Raw genomic sequence first — 23277 nt, 5'->3', positions numbered from 1 at the left:
ACTAATCAGTAGAAAGCATTTTATGAAAATTTTATTTACTGATTTTGTTTAATGCTGTCGAAACAATTTACTATTTAACTTTTATATGTCGACTTTGACATTAGCAAAACCTGTATGCTTCACCCTGTAAGCTTCCATGATGGTGGCCACGTAGTAAGGAAGATCAAAACAGAATCAATTGCGCTAGTTAACTAAACTAAACGGCAAAAGTAGCGTTTAAAAAGACTGCAATTATGGGAGCTGGTTCATCTTCAGATGTACCAGGCGGAGGGACGGAAGGATATCATGTCTTAAGGGTATATATGATTTTATTTTATGCTACTCGTTATGGCCTGTTGAAAAATCAAATCCAATTTTATAAAATACCAACATATTCTAGCTACATAGATAAGTATAAACTTAAATATTTAAATTATATTACAATTAAAAAAATGAGTGGTTTCGCAAGGAAAATCGGAGAACAGCTAATAATTTTGCTAAAAAAATTCTGATCACCTTTACTAAGACATTGTGAGAGAGAGCAAAGGAAAAGAAAACATGAACAACACAAGTTTACAATTTTAGTTAACCATTGTTTAAATAAATATTTTTTTGTTACAATGCTTTTGTTAAGAATTGAAAAAGGAAGAGTGTTATTGAGATAATCATTCATTGTCTGGGTTTCTCAGTAATAACACATCAGAATAGTAGAATGCATTGTAATATAAAATAATTTGATACAACATATTTGGTCTTGAAACGCAATTGTATATTTGTGGAATGGATCAGGATGCCAGGCAACAAGATTAAACAAGGACAGGCAGGACAGATACATGTATTGCCAAGTAATCATAATCGGTAATCACATCAAATGCTTGCCCAAGGCACGCAGACAGTAATACACTCAATCATAGTTTTTCCTGAGCGCGCATCAAATAACATTACAATATCCAAAAAGATGCATGCGCAGAAATGGCGGTAACAAAACATTAGTGCAGAAAAATACAAGGCTAGAAAAGCGAAAAAAGGAAAAAGATCGACTAACTGCTTGTTATAGGATTCATGAATAGCCAATAATCCTTGGAAAAATCATAGTTACTAAAATGGAAAATGCAAAAAGACGAATGCTCAATTCACGAGGGTTTATGTCATTATTCGAGCTCGTGCAAAGCACCATTTGTTAATGCACATATTATGGTTCAAATTATAGTTAAACAATCGCTTTCTCAAAGCATAGATTAGATGTCTACTTTGTGTAATCCCTTTCTGAATACTACTTTGGTAAACAAGCAAAAAAGTGACAACAAAGATTGCGGATAGATCGGAGTGGCACGCGAAAGAAGTCTTCCTTTGAATGCATGTTTTATTTGTGTAAATGTTAAAATAGAATTGTGCCAGTATAGCATGGTTAAAACATATAGTAAATAAATGTTGAAATCTGAATTGTCTTGTTTTATTGTGGATTTTGTTTGTTTTAAACGTTTTTCTCCGTGTTTGCTTGGTTTGTTTACATTTTTACCTCCATTTCTGCGCGTGCATTGGCCATTACGTGATCACTTAGATGTGCGCGCAAGTAAATATCGGGACTGTGATTCCATGTATAACCCAAGAATATGCACTTGAATGGTATCTCACACTCACAATGATATGTATGAACATATCATTGTGAGTGGCTGTACTCCATTGTTTGTGTCTTTGACAGCATATCTCATTATTCTCTTATTCTAAAAGAGACCTTCTTCATAATCGTTTTTTAAGAGAAAAAGATCCATATTTTAAGTCTCTCTTGTTAGAGCGTTTCAAAAAGTACCGCAATAAATTGCAACTCTGTGTAGATTGAGCAAGAGTAATTTTTTCAATAAATATTTTAGTGATAACCAAAAAAATATTGGCAACATTTGGAAAGGTGTTAAAAATATAATTTCTGTTCGTTCTTCTGCTTCTGCTTCTCCAACCTGTATGAACATTGATAACTTACTTGTCACTGATCCAGTGACAATTGCTAGCTCTTTTAATAATTATTTTTCATCAATTGCTGACAATATAAGAATGGGCATCCCATTCACATCAAAACATTTCTCTTCCTTCTTAAAAGATTCTGTTCCTAATTCAATGTTTCTTTCACCAACTGATGATATTGAAGTTCTCCATTGTATTTCTTCCTTGGACCTTGGTAAATCTTCTGGGCCATTTAGCATTCCTGCCCAAATTTTTTCTACTGTTAAAACTGAATTATCCGTTCCACTCTCTAAACTTATAAATTTGTCTTTTACTTCAGGCATTTTTCCTTCTAATTTAAAAACTGCCAGGGTTATCCCTATTCATAAAAAAGGATCCAAATTGGAACTTGCAAATTATCGACCTATATCCTTACTTCCAAACATTGATAAGATATTTGAAAAACTTATATATAAACAGGTGTATGGGTTTCTTGAAGCTAACAATGTCCCGTATAAGCAACAATTTGGTTTCAGAAAAAATTACTCAACCTGTCAATCACTAATGAATATCTCTCAAAAAATTATGGATGCTCTTGATAAAGGAAATTATGCATGTGGAGTGTTTATTGATCTCCAGAAGGCTTTTGATACTGTTGATCATGAAATTCTGCTTACAAAGCTTCATCATTATGGAATTCGAGGTAATGCTCTCTCTTTATTTAGGTCCTACTTAATAGGTCGTCAACAATTTGTGTCTTTAAATGGAGCTAGATCAGCAAATAATCTTACCAGACATGGTGTCCCTCAAGGCTCTGTTTTAGGACCACTTTTATTTTTAATTTATATAAACGACTTGAATTGTGCAATTAACTATTCTATGGTACACCACTTTGCTGATGATACAAACCTCCTGCATTTCAGTGACTCTTTGAAACAACTGGCCAAACAAATGAATTTAAACCTCAAGCTTCTCTGCCATTGGCTGAATGCTAATAAGATTTCTCTTAATGCTAGCAAGACAGAATACATTATATTTAAACATGCACATAAACCTCTTAATTATGATTTTAGGCTTCTCATCAATGGTAAAAGGCTTATGCCTAGTGATTCTATTAAATATCTTGGTGTTCTATTAGATTCTGATTTAAGCTGGAATACTCAGATCAATAATACTGTTGCCAAGCTCAAGAGGGCTAATGGAGCTTTAGCTAAACTTCGTCATTTTGTGCCTCAAAATGTCCTTATCCTAGTCTACTATGCTATTTTTCATTCCCACCTGCAATATTGTAATCAAATTTGGGGTCAACCAAATAGTCTTGATGTTAATCGTATTGCTGTTTTACAAAATTTTGCTATCAGACTAATGACTTTTGAATCTCGAAGAGCATCATCTAGTATCATCTATGGCAACCTGGAAATCCTCAAATTCAATGATATTGTCCAGTGTCAGAACATTCTGTTTTTGCATAAGCTCTTTCATGATAAAATGCCTGCTACTATCCAGAATACTTTTGCGGTTGACTTCAACCATGCCCAGAGCACTTGTGCAGAAAAGGCTGGCTTGATCAATCTTCCTACTGTCAATACCGTTTGTTTTGGTAAAAATTCTATTAGATTTAACACCATTAAATCCTGGAATAAGATACAGACATCAATGACTAAATAATTTGTTTCCATAGATTACTTTGGTCTGAAAAGTGATCTAAAGAAGTATTTTATTGCCTCTTATTAATTTGTAACAAATTTTCCCTTTGTTCTCACACGGTTCATTTATCTGGTGATTATATATGTTCGTGCCGTCTTTTGTGTCCTGTGCCGTCTATTGTACTCGTCCAAGGGTGGCCTTATCCTCGTCTTAGCTTCTGCTATTAGGTAAGGTCTCCCTTCAAAAATAGTTTGTTTGTTTTTTCTCTTCATATTAAAATTTATTTAATTATTTGAACTGTACAGCTATTTTTGATTAATAAAATTATCTTATCTTATCTTATCATCCTAATTCACTTAAATAGTATGAAACACGCACATGGCATGTACATTTGGCTGTACTTCATTGTGAGTGTCTCCCATGGCATTACCTTCTCATATCTTATTACTCTCATCCTATTCTTCAATATGAATAAAAACATCATCTATATAATAATACACCAGTTCTGTGCCTCTGTAACAGGCAGAGCGGATGTGTTCATTTTCCTTTAATGTTGCCGAATAATCCATGTCTAATATGTTAAATTTTCTGACGTTACGGCGCGACGTCAATAACACTACTTTAACGACAATACCCTATATTAAGTTGATAAAGCCATTACAGTGCACTAAAAACTTTGAGCCCAAATAACTTGGAAATGAGGTGGTGATGCGTGGGTAACTAGGGACCACTTGGGACCAATTTGGGTAAATTTTCCAAACCTGGGTCCCAAAATTCGTTTCGAAATGCACAGGTTTATTACGTAACATAACACTTCCTACACAGGCCCCATAAAACCTACCTTTTACCTCAATTGACAAGACTCTGCTAGTCAACAAAGGAAGTAACTCTCTGAACTTTTTCCAAGCAGAACCTAACCTGCAAGTAACACTTCTTCCAACACCCCCTTCACTGCCCAACATATCACCTAAGAAACAGAAGTTCTCAAGTATCTCTAACGAGCCACTGTTGTACATCATTAAAGTTGGAAATACTTTATTCTCTATAATCTCACCTTTGCAACGCTTCCATACAAACTGAATGTCAGCTGTTAACCTTCCACCAATACTACAGCACTTCTTATGTGCCCAATGCTTGCAAGTCTGACAAAAAATTGAGTTACTACCAACCCCTTTCCTGCAAACTCCACAAGGCCACTTTCCAACTACAAGGTCACACTTGGCTGCAATGCTACTAATCATGACCTTAGACTTTGCTGTGTTCACCCTTAGCTTTTTCTCTTCTAGCCCTTTCTTCCACTTCTCAAACTTTTCAACTAACTCTTCCATTGACTCTGTTATGAGAACCAAATCATCTGCATACAATAACTCCCATGGACAACCTGTTCTGAACTCCATCGACAGCGCTTCTAAGACTAGCACAAACAACAAAGGACTAAGTACAGAACCCTAATGCACACCAACATTTACACTAAATTCATCACTAAGTGAATCTTTAATCCTGACACGAACTTCTAGCATTGCTGTACATAGACTGTACAATCGTAACTAGCCACTTATCCACACCTAATTTCCTCATAGCCCACCAAATGACCTTACATGGCACTCTATCAAAAGGCATCTGTAGTGTCACGCCCTGAATCAAAACCAAATTGCATCTTGTCTATATAAATTCTTTCTCTAAGAAACTTATCAATCACTCTTTCAATGACTTTCAATACTTGATCAACCAACTTCAAACCTCCATAGTTACCTCTTTCTAATGCATCACCCTTGTCCTTGAAACAATTCACTATTACACTCGACTGCCACTCATACGGAATAGCACCATCCTTTATAATCTGATTAGCAAGACTTGTAATAAGCTCAAATCCAATATATCCAGATGCTTTTACCATCTTTCACCATAATAACAATAATGGTATTGTCGTCAAGCAAATATATTATGTCAAGAAAGAACTAATTTGTCAACAAACAAATAAGACAAAAAACATCCACTTTTCAAAAGTCACACACAGATAGACACACAGACAGACAGATAGATACACAGACAGATAGACACACAGAAGTAGCCTATTATTAAAGGCTATAAACTTAACTGCATATTTTTATATTTTAAATTTATTATAAATAAAATATTTTTTTATGATACAGAGAAAGTCAATAACTGATAGCTAATATCATGATATAGTTACGGAACTTTAAAAATGCTATTTCACTTCTCTATTTTTGTTTAAAAATCAGTGATTATCTAATACATAAGCATTTTTAGCATTACACACAGAACAAAGATTTTTGCAAACTTTTTTTTAAAGGGTTTTGAGGAGGAAAAGTTTAAAGCATGGTAAATTTTAAGCCTTGTAACGATTTTGAAATTGCTTGCAGGAATTTTTAAAAACATGTATTCAAGCATGGCAGTATGCATTCAAAAAAGATTTTTGCATTTCAAATATGCCTTTCATGGCTACTTAAACAACTTTACAAATTCTTATTTGCTTATTTTGTTAGGTTCAAGAAGGATCTCCAGGTTACAAGGCTGGGTTGGAACCATTTTTTGATTTTATAGTTTCCGTAGAAAACAATAGATTGGTAAGTATATTTTTTACAATATTTCACATTGGATGTTACATAGATAACGTTTTTTATTTTTTTCAATCTCCTTCTTTATTGTTACCTTCATGTTTACGCTCGTGTGAGAAAAGTCTTGCCTGTTGCAGAAAAATTGTTTTTAGGATCAAGACAATGACACATTAAAAGAAGTTTTGAAAGCAAATGTTGAGAAACCTGTAAAACTTTTGGTCTATAGCAGTAAAACCAGAAAAGTGAGAGGTAACCTTTTGAAAGGATATGTTTTCAAACTTTCCAAATGCAAAAGCTGTTTAGAAAAAGTTAATTTATTTTGTATCCAATCAAATCTTTTTTAGAGGCAAGTATCACACCAAGTAATTTGTGGGGAGGTCAAGGACTCTTGGGTAAGGTATTTTTGTATTTTTTTGTTATATGATTGTCGCGTAAGTTTGTGATCCTTGTGCATGTGCATTACTTTTGCGCACATTTGTGTTGTGCAAAGTAAAAGCAACTGTTTTCACATCTGGTTTAGGTGTTAGCATTCGTTTTTGTTCATTTGACGGAGCAGCAGAGAATGTCTGGCATGTTCTGGTATGTAGTTTAATTGTTATTATGCCAAAACACTTATTTACTTCCAAATCCATGTGTTAAATTGCTTTCTAAATTTTGCTTGTTTTTTAGGATGTGAACCCAAACTCTCCATCAGATATTGCTGGCTTGAGACCTCACACCGATTACATTATTGGAGCAGACACTGTGCTACACGATGTAAAAATTTCTGTTATTTTTTTTATTCATTGTTTTGCTAGTAAGACAAATTGAGAATAAGAATTAACTTAAATAAATTTTAAATTCAATCTGCCTGGCAAGAGTGGTAATGTTGTATCATTATTTTGCTACAGGCGGAAGACTTCTTCAATCTGATTGATCAGCACGAAAACAAAGCTTTGAAGTTATATGTCTACAATTCAGAAACAGATGGCTGCAGAGAGGTTAGACGTTTTACCATTGAAAAACTAAAATTATAATTTAGAAATCAAATACAATAAATTTTTTTATAAGCATGCAGTTAGTTTGGACTGAGGCTCAGTATGCTAAAGATCTTTTCAATTCGAGCCTGCAAGTATGCTTAGCAATATGCTTATTTCCGAGCTCTCTTTTAAACTTTGTATTTATCAAGAATAAAGATTACATGTTGGATTTGCACAAGGCTACACTGCAGTGTTCTCAAAATTATTCGAATGCATACTACTGATTCGAATGCAAAATATGCAGTATCTGTCCGAAATTTTTTCCGCCGAACTTTTATATGCCAAAATTTTTGATTGTTAAGGTATGTTCTGAGCTTCAAGGTATGCTTAGCATTATGCTAAATTTTTGAGCTTAAGTATGCTTATAAGCGTTATGCTTATGAAAAAAATAGTGTATGTTTAAATATGTTTTGTCTTTCACCATTATCTGGTTTAAGACCATTCTGTACAAGTCTAATTTTTTTGACAATGTTATATGTTTGGTTTATCATTTTTGCCCTTGATTTGGATATCATCTGCTGTATATCTCATCCCAGATAATATCTTTTTTTGTTAATTATATAAATCTTCTTCATTCTGTTTTCTAGGTTACTATCACACCTAATAATAAATGGGGAGGAGAAGGGAGGTAAGCTTATTTTGAAATTTTTATTATTTTCGTCTTTCTTAACGTGTTATAAATAAATTGAATCCCTATTATCTCAGAAACTTTTCTCCGTCGTAAAACTTATTCTCCTCGCGTGCACCACATATTGTGAGTGAGTGAAAAGATTTAAGTGAAAAGTGCGTTTGCATATCGTGTCTATTATTTTAGTATATAGGTACACCCCATTATCGTGTTTATGATTTTAGTATTGGTTGTGGTATCGGTTATGGGTACTTGCATCGAATTCCAGTTCCCGATGTGACAAAACCTTTAAAACCGCCAATCATAGCAACGACAACTGCTGGCATTGCTGCTGGGTTTTCAGAGGTGTGTTGAGTTTGAATGTTTATACATTTTTTGTCGTATTTATTAGATATATTTCATCCTCCACACACCTAAGATATACAATTTGTTTTATTCTGCAAACTATACTAAGAATCGGCGTATCTCTGTAGACATTGCCCACCAGACCATCTGTGTAGTTTCTAATGTGTATTATAGTCCGTGTGTACATCTGCTTCTGTTTTCATTTAGATACCACTTGTTGGTGGAGGTTCACCAGCGCCTTTCAACGCAAACACAGGTACGTAATTGTTTTCTTCAGGTGGCAAACCTTGCAGATATGTTGCGTTTTGTTTGTAAGAAGACAAACATAAAAAAAGTTTTTGTAAATATGCAAAAAATAAGTATGACGGGTACATAAATATTTATTGAGTAAATTGAGTGTCAAATTCTTCTGACGTACAGTGAATTAAAATAATATATTTTAATTCAGGATTGGAGACGTCATTGGCGAATGTCAATCTCTCACAGCATCCAATGACTGCACCGTTATTAACAAATAGTCTTCCTCATAATTTATCTCACATACAACCAATGGCTACGCCACCTGTCCCGCCTCCGGAATTTTACAAACCAGTTCCTCAACCAGTTCAACCGCATGTATCACCAATGCTGAGTAATACTCCTACACCTCTTCCGCCATCGCAAACACCAATCTTACCGACAGTTATGTCAACGCATGTCGCGTCGCATTCACCTGACGCCATGGTCGCTACTGAACCTCAAAACACACCACAACTTGTTACTAGCCCAATATCGAATGGATTATCACATGTCACTGAAGCACCCCAGCTAGAAGCAAATACACAACCAGCTACTATTCTTGCACCAGAGGTTTCCCAAACGGAGCCCGGTGTGTTTGTAGCTAAACCTGTACCTTTACTGACCGATATTACACAAGGAGCAACACCGACACAGATTCAGAGTGTACAGCCAGCAGCAGTACCGTCCACATGAACACTTTAAATAAAAAAATATTTGTATTTAGGAATTATTTATTTAATAAATTCTTGGGTATTCTTGGGGAAAATTTGTTTGCGTTCTGTTACAATTTTAATGGGAAATCTAAAAACAATTCTGACAGATTAATTGTTTGTTGAAGATATCTGAGTCTTGTGACTCAATTCAGTTTACGGCTACTTTCTCGCGATTGGTATTTTTATCTTGCGACCGTTAACACAATTTTTGAAGGGTTATCATTGTTAATCGTTAAGTTATAGTTAAGCAGTTGTAACTACGACTTTTTAAAGGTCGTAATACTACTATAGTTTCAAAGCACGTATTATGCTATCAGCTTGTGGGCTTCTTGTTTTAAACTGTTGCTAACTTTTAAATCCAAAGGAACTGCATGTTTCTGCGTAATTGTAGTGAGGAAAAGCATGAAATATATAGTAATCGCTTGAATTTATTGATAAATTGGTAAAATTTCCAGTACCTAGCTAGCTGATAAACTTTGTTCTGTTTTCGGAAAGCAACGAGCAGTTTATATATTTTAGTTGTTCATTACCTACGAGTCTTTTTATGATTCCCTAGAAATGTTTTTTTCTTTTTCTGTAGAAGGCGACATTTGTGCAAAATAATTGTAAAATAAATTTTTACAAAATAAATTTCGTTGATTGTTTACTTTTACAAAAGCATGCACTTCGGCATATTTTTCGTCTTTTGTGCATAAAAGAAATGTATCGAAATACAGTTGACTTCCTCTAACTCGAATCTCTATAAGTCGAATATTTCTATAATTCAAACTTTTGCTAAAGGGACTATAGTTTTTTAGTCCCTTTAGCACGATTCTCTTCCTAATTCGAATTTTAGAGTGTAAACAGGACTGACAAATTCGAATGTTTTTCTAAAATTCAAAAAAGTTGGTAATGCAACCAATTTCTTTTTTGTGTAAATTAAAATTGAAAACAAAGATTGAATAAAACTAAAATTGTGTTTTCTTGATTTTAAAATTAATGGAATTTCTCTCTGTAATTCGAATTTTCACTCTCTGAAGCTGAAAGTTCGAATTACAGAGACTTTCTATAATTCGAATATCTCTATAATTCGAACAAAAATTTTTCCCCATTGGAATTCGAATTAGGGAGAGTCAGCTGTATATGTTCTCCAACGTAGGTAATATTTGATTTGCCTTATTAACAAACAGGTGGCGCGTTTTCATAAAACAGACTCTTTCAAAGAGCTGTACATGGTAAATAAAATTCAGAAGCATACACCCGAAACATTAGGTTTGTGCCTGGAAAGATTTTGTTTCTAAAGGCAGGTTTCCACTCGAACGAATGTGGTCAAATCGATCGATGGCACCCCAAATCAAAAAACACCCAATTTTGCGTTTAATTCACCACAATTTACCACCCGACATCTTTTAAACTCAAACTTACAAATAGCACCCCCTATGAATGCCAAGTCTAAATTTGTCGAAACTGACCAAAATATTTGGGACCGAGGGTCAGTTACACCCAAATTTGTAAGGTCCAAATTTGCCCTATGGTTTTCCTTAAGATATAGAGGGCTAAATTTTAGTCGGAAGCAAGTTCAACCCATGACTATTTAAAATCCACAAAACTTATGAACCTGACCAAATTAATATAAAAGAAAATAAGAATATTCTTACCAGGCTTTTACTAGGATTTTTCCTCTAAACATTAAAAAATATTAAAATTTTAAAGAAGAAAATGAATGCCTAGGCACAGACGAGGGTCGAACTCGCGATCTTCGGTTTACGAGACCGACGCCTTACCACTTGGCCACTGCGCCGACGTCCCAGAAGGAAAATTATTTATATATTACATACAAATAAAGTAATAATAAAAGATGTGATAATCAAAGATTTTTTGTGTGATAATAAATTTTTTTTGACGATAAGATAAAAAATCCAGGAAGCCAGGTTTTAAAATGAGTTGTTCGTGCATGCACACACGTTCTCAAAACGGTTAAGTACAAGATACTTCAATGAATTGTTACGTCATTGTCAGGTGCGGTTTTCCTAAAAATGTACAAACAAGCTGCAACGGTGTGCGTTGGTTATAACAACCCATGAAATGGAAGTTTTGCACAGGAAAATTAAAATTTGTTTTAAAGTCATTTGCCTCGCCTAAGATAAATAAAACACTGTTTTTGCAAATCGAAAGGGCATAGAAGAAGAATAAGAAGAATTATGTAATATTTTGATTCCCTAAAAGCAATCCTGTCCTTATTACACCTGAAAATATTTAGTAATGCATGGCGAATACAAGAGGTTTGCAGCTAGCTGTGTAGAGTATCATCCCCGCGCTTTAATTTCTTTGGCTGTGGTGTGAGGAAAAGGTTGACATCTTTTTGGTTCTTTTTGCTGTTGGGTTGAAGCAGTTTAAAAACTCTAAACTATGTAAGAGTCTAGCTATAGCTTCTCCTGATAGTCTAATAACTCTAGCTAGCTATAGACCATTGTGCAAAGGGATGAACTAATTCTTCACCTTACACTACACCTTGGCGAGCCTTTTCACCTTTTTGCCTGCCACAAAAGGGCTTATATAGCACCACAGAAAATGTACACATCTAAAATAAAAGGTTTATTGTAGTGGAGAAGAGGCCAGTAGAACACTTGCCTTTATGTTTAAAATGGTTGTGCATTTAATGCCCATAGTACAGTAAGTAAAGCCATCCTCTCTTAGATTTCCAGACCTTTGGATTTGATTGTGTGCAGCCAACATGTGTGTTGCAGTCTTATAGTGCCAAAAAATATATAATTATCAATTGCCTACAATATGGTATCCTAATAGTTATAGTTTTAGTTGTAAATCAAAAAAGAATTTTTATCTGGCAATGTTAATTTTTGTTTGTGTGTATAGATGAATTCCGTTGTTTACATTTTTAATGGTAAGCTTTTTCGGCTTTGGCATTTGCGTGGCAGGAAAAAAGACGGGGGCGCTAGGTGGAGCAAAGTAATTATTAGTTCATTTCTTCACATGACGGCATTCTTAGAATTTTTAATGAATTCAAATTAATCAGAAGGCATCAACCTACACTGAATAATATGTCATCATACGAAGGTTTGAATGCAAAACCAAAAGCAACTTATGTATATTATACAAATCCCTATTGAGACCTCACATTTACAGTATACAATCATGGAGGCCATTCCTGCAAAAAGACATTGGCAGCATAGAAAAAGTCCAGGGAAGATTTACTAAGGTGATCACAGGTATTGGTCATTTACCATATGAAGACAGACTTTAACAATGAAATTTGATGTTTCTGGAAATGAGGAGAGCTGTTGTCATAGAAGTATTTAAAATATTGAATGGGTATGAAAATTTGAACCCAAATGACTTTTTTGAACTGAGTGAGAATTCGCTGACAAGAGGACACTTGGAATAGGATATGGAAGCCTCATAGTAGTCTGGATAAAAGAAAATTTTAATTTGTTTCTTGGGTTATTAATGAACAGAAACATTCTACCAGAGAAGGCAGTGTCTGCTACTTCAATAAACATTTTTTTTTAAGTTTATTTAACCACATTTCGAGACTGTTACAGGCTCTATACAAGTCAATGAAGACTGCCTGCCCCAGTTCTTAACCTACAAACGACCATACTGGTGGATCCGGTAAGTTATCTGGTAAGTTATATTTTATAACCCCAACGATGTTTCCGTTAGAAGAAATCCGCAGTAAAAGACCTTTCTTCACTAAATCCTAGCATCTTTTTTCCTGCCATGCGAATGCCAGAGCCAAGGAGCTTATCGCTAAAAAGTAAACAAATGATGTCACGCTGGAATTCATCTATACCTTATACTTTGGACTTGTTGTAGATATTGAACATAGGTTAAAACTTTGTTTTCTTGTTTTAAAGTTATTCTTGTTTCTTAACCTGTACATCAAAATTTGCCCTGCTAAAAGAGGAAGAATTAGAGTATGACATTATTGAAAAAGAAAACAATTTTGGAGAAGATGAAGACAGTGATGATGAGATGGAAACCTTCAATGAGCTTTTTAAAGGCACAAGACTGCAGACCTTTTCTATTTGAGCCCCTCCTTTTCTTGTGAAACGGCATTTTGCATACAAAACGAAACGTTGTTATTTAAAGTCATTGCATCATCGTCACATGAGAGGTTGTGTCTTCTGTGTATTGCTCTGCCTTCTTTTTTAGCATAGACAGCATCGTTTGTGTCTCCACGGTTCGTACTGACGGTGCTGCTAAGACGAATTCAGTTTAGCAGTATTTCGAATTCTCAAGGAGAAGATTTTGATATGCTCTATTTCGGCGTTGTTTTAGATAGCTTCACCAATGAGCTTTCGCTTTGTCAATGCAGAGTCTCTTTCCTCCAACCTCTGCTATGATTTCCTTTTTTTCTGTGCTTTGGAGTAGACAAAAATTGTTGGTACAGCCCCCTTCGTTAAAGTCCATCTCGTAGGCAAACAAAGCAATTCATTCTGTAAAGAAAATGAGGTGGTAAATGAAATGATGATAATTAATGAATGTAGTACAAAACATATAACACTTTCTTACTGCTTAACTTTTTTAACACACAAAAAAATCCATTTGCCAACTATGACGTTACGACTTTTTAAATAACAGAGAACAGGATTGTAACAAAAGGCCGAATAAGAGCAAAAACAAGTTTTTTATAATAATAAATAAAACATTTCCAATAAAATTAGATGAAATTATTTTTTTGATTTTTCTTGGGACCACTCCTTTGACAAATTTTTTTAGCAAGTAGAGTAGAGCTTCAAACACTGATCAAGAAAATGTATAGGATCATGCACTTTTGACAAACGGTTACAGAAATATTGGGGTTTTAAGGTTTTTTGATGACGTCATTATCAACCTGTCCATTCCAAAACGGATTTGGGACCCAGATTTTGGAAACTTACCCAATATGGTCCCAGGTGGTCCCTAGTTACCCATGTGTTGAAAAATGACTGACAGCACCACCTCGTTTCCAAGTTATTTGACGCTAAAGTAGTGTTATTCATGTCGTGATGAAACGTCAGAAAATTTAACATTTGAGACATAAGTTTTTTGGCTAAATCAAAGGAAAATGAATAATAAGGTGTTCCAAGAACCAGACTAACTGTAACCATAACTTAATAATATAGATTCTTAAAAAATGATTGCAATCAAAAAATGAAAACCATATGTATATGTATATATACTCATTAAAAATTCGAAAATGTCACTTGTTATAGTTTACCATGTATACATAGTACACATACATGCGTAAAACAAGGTATTAACCTTCCTCTGTCAACAATATGATTTTAAGTCTGCTCATAAATAGTAAAATTACATGTAAAAGACAAGGGAAAATATGTTTGTTATAACACCGTCTCCACTGTTATGACTTTAGGGACAAAACTGTGTTTTTAAAAGGTTTTGCATGTGTGTGACTTTTTTTATAATGAAAAAACTTTCCATGAAAGATAATAAAATAGCTTAAAAATATATATTCCCATAGTTGTTTAAGTAGGACAGGAATAACTTGCAACATACTGTCAATACACGATAATTAACTTCATATTTTTTTAAGATATCTTTGTACATGCAAATATTTTAAGCTTTTTACCTCATCAACTGGTTATTTCAGAGTATTGTCCAGTAAACAAAACACATAATTTAATAAATTATAATGATTTTTATTTTTACCAACAAATTATCTTGGTTGCCTGTAAAACAGCAATTACTTTGTTTTCGTCAAAAAGGGCAATTCTTAACCAGTACCAAATTATTTTTTCCATATTTTTTAAGTTAAATGTGTTTATAGATTTAGAAAAAGAAAATGTTTATCAGAACACAGTCCAGTAAATGGAATTAACAAGGTAGGACTAGAAATGTTTTTATAGCACCAATATTTCACATGCCCATTAAGCTGTCCTGACAATGAAAGAAAGGCTGGTGTAAAAGTTTATTTTATGTAGACAAGTTTGGATAATTGTATGTTCAATTTTCCAAACCTATTTTTTTCCAAACTATTTTTTCTTCGCGATTTATAGAATCGTTCAATTGCCTCGATAGAAAGCATAGATATAAAGGCAAAACAAGTATCCCTTACGTGCAAGAATTAATAAAAATCATAAAAGTGGTTGCTGAGTATTTTGCTTATTTACCCTAAATAGTAGTTTAAATGTGAACAAGCTCGCTAGGAAAAAAAAACTTGAACTTAGAAGGCAATTTTCCAACGTCAGACACAAAAATAAATGTTTGTGTTTTGCTGACGAGAAATGGGTAAATGGCCACGGAAAACAGCATAAAGGTTCACATCAGCTGAAAATTACCCACACAAAAAATTTGAATTAGAAAGGCTGTACACACATGATGTCGGTTTTACGCGTGCAATTAAGACCTGAAAATGGCACGCCCAGTTCTGTTATGGCGTTTGTGGTCATGTAAGTATAATCTTGCTAAAATCACAAGACTGCTTGTTTCATTGTTACATTGTATCATGTTTGTTTCATTGTTACATTGTATCATGTTTTTTTGTATTAGAATGTCCAATTATGGAGATAATTCACTAATCCAAGGAGAGGGTGATGAAAACGACTTTTTTTCATCCAACGATAGTAATGCATTTCACACAACCATTGAATCATGTCTAAAGAGCCAGAAGGAGGATGAGGATGGCAATATCACGCATAAAGCCATACAAATTGCAGATATGCTTGAACGAACTGCTTTTCAGTTAAGAAGTAAAGTAAAGGTTTACGAAAACATGGATCAGCGCACGATTAGCAGGTTATTATATCGTTTTTTAAAGTTGCTTTTAGTATTTAAAAAAGTTATTTTGAGCTGATCTAGGGGTTCACAATACAAAGGGTAGATTTAACTCCCAACCTATTATTATTTTTGTGAGGCTAGCTGTATGCACATCTTCAAACTTTACGGTTATTTGCTTTAAAGTTTTAAATGTTGGTTTAATCAAGGCTGAACGATTTACAAATTATAAAAATAATTTTTACAAAAAAAATTACAATTAACCTATGGATTTATCAGACACCAACCCTGACAAAAAATAGTGTATCAGCATATGGTAAACATCTTTTTTTTATCAAGAAGTTATACATACAGTACTGGAAAAAGGTTGTTTAACATATCGAGCACGTAACGTGAGCGGACTCCCTCGATATGCGATGTACAGTGTTTATAATAATAAGAAACAATGAAAATAAATTGTCACGATCTATCGAGAATCTAGTATCGTGACAAAATCCGTCTTGATGTGTTGCGATGGTAGATGATAATGAGAATAAAGAGAAAGTTTTTCTACTTCAAACACATCTCTGCTTTATCTTTTTTTATTATAAATAAGTGTATATTATAAGAAAATTTTTAACTTTCGTATTTATTTAAGTAATTCTAGCGGATTACTTTTTCAACTTATTTTTTTTCTATCGCTGCTATTCGTTCTTAAACTTTTAAAATGCAATCTCTAATGAAGCTTTTTTACAACCGTTCTCCATTCTTAAATTTTTAAAATGCGATCTAAAAAACCATTTCTATCTACGGCAAATTTTTTAATCCACGATGTGCCTACTGGATATGAGCTTTATGGTCAAATGACAGAGTTGTAACAAACAAGCTATAATAAATATTTACGTAGGATGTTTGACCATATGCAGCCTCTGGGTACATTTTTTAACAAAGATCTTTATAAGAAGCGCGTGTAATGTAAAAACATTGCTGCGTAAACAAGATCATTGAAAGATCAACCAGACGTGAAAATATAGTTCAACTTATAATATTTAATTTAATATACGCAATGCTGGTGCAATGTTTTCCAAAGAATGATTAATGCTAGCTGTACACCCTATAGATTGTTATGCATAAGTTAAAAGAATATAAAACAAAGAAAGTATAATTATATTTAAACATCAGCGATCATTGTTAAATAACTCTTATTTTTAAAATAGTTCTATTATAAGAAACTCTTAATGGCTCGATAGCTTTGAGAATGATATCGAGACAGATGCATCGTGAAGCCCTTTTGATACAACGTCTGTAGTGGATTGAGAATACAGTTGTGATACGTGAGGCGCGATGTTAAACAACATTACCAGTACTGTACTAGAAATTTTATTGGGTCACTTAGAAAAAATGGCATAAACTGACAGTAAAATTCAGAAGTGTCTGGAATTTTATATCCCTTTGACATAATGAAATACAAAGGAGTTGGCGACACCTGTTATGCAAAGTTATGCAAACAAACTTATTTGAATGACTGTTTAGAGCACGAAGAAGACGAATACCTGTACGTGTTGCAGAAAACATCTTTGTTATTACACTGGTCTTACAGGTAAATATGCTTTCCTGTCTTGAAAAAATGAATGCCAAAATTATTTATAGAAGTATTTTCAAGAATATTGATTCTTAATATTATTATTTTGTAAGTCAAAAAGCTACAACTCTGAGCATTTTATTTGTATATACATGTAAGATTCGTAATTAAGCCATGGAAATTTTTTTAACTTAAAGTAGGTCTTAATTAGGCTTATTGTAAAACCTCCAAATATTCAGAATATGTTAGGAATGTGTGTTTACAGAATTGAATGATTTCTTTAAAAAAAATTTATACTAGAACTTGTGTATTTATTTTTATAGTGTCTTTGTCTCACTACACTAGCATTGGTAGATGCACTTGCTAGCAAATTTGTTAGGAAACAACATACGTCTTACATTGCGGTATGTTAAATCACTAATTTTTAAGTATTTAACCCTGTCTCTTAATTTCATACCCTTTATAACCTTTGATAAGTCTTTCCTGAATTTCAAGTTCTTTAAGAATATGTCTAAGTTATTTTCTTCTTTTCCTTTACCATTTTGACACTGTTATTGTCATTGTGGAAACCTTATTTTTCTCTTCTTATAATTTTGCCTTGTTTTTTTTTATGCTGGTAATTTTTCTTACTTTTAGGAAAATGTTACTTTTTCTAATTTATGATTACATTTTTTGTATTTAACTACTTCATCTGACCATAATGTAAATGCTAAGTCTATGAAAATATATGTAAAAAATTGCAGCATGGAGGAGAACTATTATAAAGGGTTTTAAAAACTTTGGTTTTGTCACAGCAACTAGTGTTTATTTGAGTATGATTTACAAAAGGTTTTCTAAAGTAAATAAATTTAAAATATATGATGGAGAAAGTATTTTTAATTGTTAATTAAATTAGAATTATACTGTTATTAATATTCTATTATTTTCTCAGATAAAACAAAAACACCTACATTTCAAACCTTTTTTTAAAACTATTGTCCAGAAATTTAAACTGTGATATTTTGATACTCAACAAAAACTTTCACAATTGTATTAGCAATGATTTGGAAATTATAAAAAGAAATTCTTCATAATCCTATAGTAATTTAATGTGTTTTTTAGGCTGTGGCTGTTATGGTGATTTTTCAGTTTTCCAATCTGCTTATCTCACTAGCTTTTACAGGTACTTTTCTATTTACATTAATAATACTTCCTTAAGTTGCAGAACATTCATGCACGATATATGCTCTTGGTTAATTTCGACACCGTCAAGTGCAGGCTTTCAGATGCAACAAGTTGCGATTTGGCATAATGCACAGAGGGATTTCGTGAAGTCCTATAAACTGAAGCAACTAAACGCTTGTCATATAATGAATAGTATTTTTCTTTCTGTTAGCAAAGTTTGTGCAATTTATATGAACTGTGTTCTCTGGAATATTTTAAGACTAATTTAAACAAGATGCAAAAGCTGTATAAACTCGCTATTAAAAAAGGTGTAACTATAATACATTTACAATTGTGACACACCCAATTGTGTTGTTTAATTTACACTTGGAAAAACAAAAGTAGTGTATGCCACTTGACCTATGACCGCAAATCAGGCCAGGTTTTAAAGTCTATTAAATGACTCTGGTCGATTGCTAAAAGAATTATTTGGACACAAAGAAACTTAGACGTTTAGATGTTCAAATTTTGTGCAAACTTAAAGCAGCTAAATGGGTTAATCAGTGATATTTTTAAAATTATAATTTTTTGCGGAAACAATTTTAAAAATGTGACGCTTTACGGTGCACTTTCTTTTTTATAAGAATATCAGAATGCAAAACCGACTGGTCATTATTCTTACTTCTCTATATTTCTTTTATTTCTATCCCTTTTTTCTAAACAACGACCTATTGTTTTTAACCTTAAATACCAGTAAACAAACCAGGTTCTTATAAAATCTTGATACAAAATAAAGGACCAGCAGTGTGTAAAGGAAAAGAATTGTCTGCCGGCAGACACCATAAGCAAAATTAACATAAACATAAATACATGCTGTTAAGGAATTTTACTGCATTTTAAAAAAGCTGAGATAGGCTATAAAAAATTGAATGGGTTTTGCTTTGCTCATACATTCACAGACAGAGGAAAATTCACTGAACCCTCTTTACCTTTATCAAAAAGCGTATTTTTAAATCTTTCTCCATCATGTGTCTTTCCTTTTTGAAGTTTATGGTGTTGTAATAAAAAAGTTATGCTACGAAGATGGAAATTATTTTGCTGAAATACATACGAAGCGATAAAAAATGTTTCGTATTAATTAACACACCAGCCCAAAAGAGGGTAAAGATTAGCAACTTCGATTAAATATTCACAAATTAGTTCCAGGTGATTAGCGCTTTGCACATAGATGCGATGTTCTGCTAAGGTGCTGGTTCGAGTCTCTCCAATAAAACTTTGCGAACCAAATTTGGGACATTGATAGTTAGTTACAAGTTGGAAATCAATGCTATCCTCGCAGGCGAGATAGTAATGTTAAGTATTCTTAATGTTTATAGTGAATTGTTGAGCAACATTGAGATAACACATTTTAAGATGTAGTTTTGTATTTTATAGTCAAGTTAACCAAACAATACATGCATCACACTGCTACAATGAAGTTTTTATTACAATCGTATTTGTCCACTTTGTTTTTGTTTGGTGGAATATACACTTTAATAGCAAGAGTCATGGTAATTAATTTTTTTTGAAAATGTCTGACAAGTTGTGTAAAAAAGTTTATTACCCTTGGTAAACACCTATCCCATAGACCTCTCAATGATATACAATAGTGAATGAATTTTTGTCCTTTTTATCCAAGATTTGTAAATTTATAAATAAATTAGTTACTACCTGTGTCCCAATTCAGAATCCCCTGTCTACTCTATTTCATCATTTTACAAATTCATGTGTACCTGATTTATAATTACCGTAAATGATCGATTAAGCCCCCACTTTTGAATAACCCCCCTCCCGAATAAGCCCCCTGCCCAAAACCCATTTTGACAAATAAGCCCCCACTCCTGAATAAGCCCCCATGAGGGCTTATTTGAATTAACAGTAATTTTAAAATAGTTGACAGGGAATAAGGAAATACTACTATAAACAATTAATTATTTATTTTGCCGGTTGAGGTATTAATAACACTCGTGGTTATAATATCCAATTCAAAGTTAGGGTGTTTTTCTTTTTTTTAACTTGTCGAACAATATATCTCCGAATATCTTGCTCCCTGTCAAAGCAACATACTTTGCTGGAACAACAAGTCCGACCTCCCTTTTTCTCTTTCCAGCCATTATATTGAGATCGATTAGTGTTTGTTTTTATTATTTTACTTTTAGAAAGATATGGTGTGTTTTTTAAAATCGTTGTTTTTAGCACACTAGATTTTTGCATAATTTTAGCCCCCCTTGTTTTGTTTTTGAAATATTTTTTTGTAGAAGAATATTCAAAATAAAAATATTTCGGAAGCATAATTATATAGTTCTCAAGTCCAGTTAAAAATTAAAAATATAAATATTTAGTTAAAAATAAAAATACTTCAGAAGTTAGAGCTCATGCAGCATAGCGTGATTAAGATTGTCATCAATGTCTAAAATATGCACAATACAATATGTTGCAATATATGTTGTCATAGCACAGGTAATACAAAAAAAAAAAATGATAATTATTCAAAGAGTTAAAGCTTCCATAAACCACTCTCCCAATACATTGGTATTTTCCCTGTTCTGTTTTTATCCTTTTGAAAACTTATTTGTTTATTTATTTGATATAGAAGTTCAAGCTTAATTGATTTTGTTTTAGCCTAAAGCATTTAATGGTGTTCGTGGGCATCGTGCCGGCAAATATTTCTCATTGGAATTATACTCTGAACTTTTGTTTACATCAATCTCTACTGGAACTTTGTGTGGTATGTGTTTAACTTTGCAACAATAAATTTTAATAGGACATATTTTGATAGTTTAGGCATCATAAACGTAAATCCACTTGTCCAATTATGCAATATGTCGGCTAAATCTTTCTGTTTGAGAATGTGTTCTAAATAGGGAGTAAGAGTTTTCGTAACTTTACGTAACGTAAAATTTTTTGCAAATTGTGGATATGAATTTATATATAAATTGGTGGTATAATTTATGTCGAGAAATAATAATTATACTTTGGAACAGGAAAGTCAAGCAAAGACACAATTTATGAATGTTTTCTAGTTCTGCAACACTTCTTAAAGGTGCTGCAAGTGTTGTTGCTGTTCACTGGTTACCTGAAAGTCTTATGGCTTTACAAGTAAGTTTACTATAAAGTTTAATATCTTACACAAGCAAAGCTAAAATGAATTGTATATAAACAACAATGGTTAGTTTTGAACATATATTTTGCCTGTAAGCGCTATCTTCAGTTCAATAAAACTCGTTAAAATTCCTAAAAAGTTAACTAGATGTTAAAATCAGTATATACACTAATTAGATTTCTCATGATAATATTTAAATAAAACTTAATTGTGAATTGGCGAATTCAGCCAAAATATATTTTTAAAATGAATTGGTGCAGGAGAATCTTATAGTCTTATATCCACACACTAAGCACCTGAATCAGAATTTTTTGTTTAACAAGTTTGAGAATATTCCCATACATGTTACATGATGTGAATTATTAACTTTTCTAGATGATGTTAAGTTTTATATATTTTGCATCCATCTTGTCACAAGTAATCAACCCTGCACCTCCGAAGAAGTCAGAAAAAAAAGTTAACAATCGTTCAAGTATTTACAGAAAATGGCAAAAGAGAGATTTTGGAACTTGTAAGAATATATTCTTGTCATATATATCATTACAAAATTTAAAAATTGATATGTTCTCTCATTACTCAGTTTTGACTCTTCATTATGGGCTGCCAGACCAAAACATTTTTTAAGTCATTCAAGGGAATCTTTGAAAAGTTAATTTTCTTGAGAAAAACCTTCAAAATGACTATTTTTAAAATCTTTTTTTCCCTATTCATGTGCACTGGGTTTGCAGGGTTGAAAGGAGTTTGACTGTTTGACATTTGTAGGTCTTAGAATTGTACCCGATGATGCTTAAGAACATTAAATTATAGAACACCTTATCTCAGAAGTTTTAAAAATAAATTGGCTAAAATTTTAAAACAAAATTGTAAAAAAAGGATTATTTTGTCTTTTTTTAGTTAATGAATGATGGTGGCTGGTTTTCTGTGATTTTTTTGGATTACCCTTGGTGACATTAAATTGTTTTCAATTTTTAACTTGACCTTTAGCGGAATATTATCTGCTGGTATGTGCCGGAAAAATTTTTGGATTGCATTTGGTAAATTCTAAATAGTTAGAGATTATTTTTTTTCTAATTATGTAAATATAAATTGTATAATATTTGTATATTTTTATATATTTTCTACAATTTTTTTATTACACTAATTTTGTAGATTATGTTTGCATCAACATAATAAATAAAGAAATGTAATTTTGTAATTATACGAAAATATTTGAAATAGAGCTTTTTTCGTTTTGGTCTTCCCTTTGCACAACAAAAGAAAACCTGAATTTTAAGAACTCAGCCTGATCATAGGGCATTGCCTTAATCAAGATCTGAGAAATATGTTGCCAGAATACTTGCACCTTGTGAGAAATTAGTTTTTATCAGGAAAAGTCGAGATGTGACATAAGGACTTTGGAATGACACATTTTTTGCCCTTTTTTGTTGTAAAGAAATATGTTGTAATTTTAAACATTCTTTTTATACATATGAATCAATTTTCTAACTGTAATGAAATTTTCTAAATGTAATAAAAACAACAGTATTTTGTTTTGTATTTTTACATTATGTTGTAGTAGTTTTTTAGATTATGTTGTCTTGAGAGTAC

The 23277-nt window shown here is 32.6% G+C and overlaps 2 protein-coding genes and 1 non-coding gene across 5 annotated transcripts; 2 read left to right on the top strand and 1 right to left on the bottom strand.

The window, feature by feature from the left end:
* Positions 1–110: 110 nt before the first annotated feature.
* On the top strand, positions 111–9799 carry LOC130641002 (Golgi reassembly-stacking protein 2-like). Its single transcript, XM_057447630.1, has 11 exons — positions 111–296; positions 6072–6152; positions 6296–6392; positions 6488–6535; positions 6664–6722; positions 6813–6899; positions 7034–7123; positions 7750–7790; positions 8015–8135; positions 8343–8391; positions 8584–9799. The coding sequence occupies exons 1-11, from the start codon at positions 234–236 to the stop codon at positions 9105–9107; spliced, it is 1260 nt and encodes a 419-aa protein (XP_057303613.1). The 5' UTR covers positions 111–233; the 3' UTR covers positions 9108–9799.
* Positions 9800–10835: 1036 nt separating this feature from the next.
* Trnat-cgu (transfer RNA threonine (anticodon CGU)) lies at positions 10836–10907 on the bottom strand. Its single transcript has one exon. It is a non-coding gene; the product is annotated as a tRNA-Thr (tRNA).
* Positions 10908–11203: 296 nt separating this feature from the next.
* On the top strand, positions 11204–23276 carry LOC130640995 (uncharacterized). Of its 3 annotated transcripts, XM_057447620.1 has the most exons (11): positions 11204–12748; positions 14898–14952; positions 15620–15865; positions 17357–17423; positions 17729–17809; positions 18507–18567; positions 19983–20098; positions 21210–21315; positions 21631–21686; positions 22066–22201; positions 22585–23276. In XM_057447620.1, exons 2-11 carry the CDS (start codon positions 14939–14941, stop codon positions 22593–22595), a joined length of 894 nt encoding a protein of 297 aa, XP_057303603.1. In that variant the 5' UTR covers positions 11204–12748; positions 14898–14938; the 3' UTR covers positions 22596–23276. The 3 variants fall into 3 exon arrangements, with proteins under 3 accessions (XP_057303603.1, XP_057303604.1, XP_057303602.1); XM_057447619.1 differs by lacking the exon at positions 11204–12748 and having other exon boundaries at positions 12777–14952; XM_057447621.1 differs by lacking the exons at positions 11204–12748; positions 22585–23276 and having other exon boundaries at positions 12770–14952; positions 21611–21686; positions 22066–22184.
* Position 23277: the final 1 nt, after the last annotated feature.

The sequence above is a fragment of the Hydractinia symbiolongicarpus genome, chromosome 4 (assembly GCF_029227915.1).
Source record: "Hydractinia symbiolongicarpus strain clone_291-10 chromosome 4, HSymV2.1, whole genome shotgun sequence".
Taxonomy (NCBI): domain Eukaryota; kingdom Metazoa; phylum Cnidaria; class Hydrozoa; order Anthoathecata; family Hydractiniidae; genus Hydractinia; species Hydractinia symbiolongicarpus.
This window is presented reverse-complemented; position numbering and strand designations above follow the sequence as displayed.

What these genes read in the sequence shown, in the direction of transcription:
- LOC130640995 (XM_057447620.1), top strand. An exon ending in CTCTACTGGAACTTTGTGTG is followed by an intron (nt 21,316 to 21,630) that starts GTATGTGTTTAA and finishes CACTTCTTAAAG; the next exon opens with GTGCTGCAAGTGTTGTTGCT. An exon ending in AAAGTCTTATGGCTTTACAA is followed by an intron (nt 21,687 to 22,065) that starts GTAAGTTTACTA and finishes TAACTTTTCTAG; the next exon opens with ATGATGTTAAGTTTTATATA.
- LOC130641002 (XM_057447630.1), top strand. Translation starts at nt 234, where the DNA reads ATGGGAGCTGGTTCATCTTCAGATGTACCAGGCGGAGGGACGGAAGGA. An exon ending in CCGTAGAAAACAATAGATTG is followed by an intron (nt 6,153 to 6,295) that starts GTAAGTATATTT and finishes AATTGTTTTTAG; the next exon opens with GATCAAGACAATGACACATT. An exon ending in TAAAACCAGAAAAGTGAGAG is followed by an intron (nt 6,393 to 6,487) that starts GTAACCTTTTGA and finishes AATCTTTTTTAG; the next exon opens with AGGCAAGTATCACACCAAGT.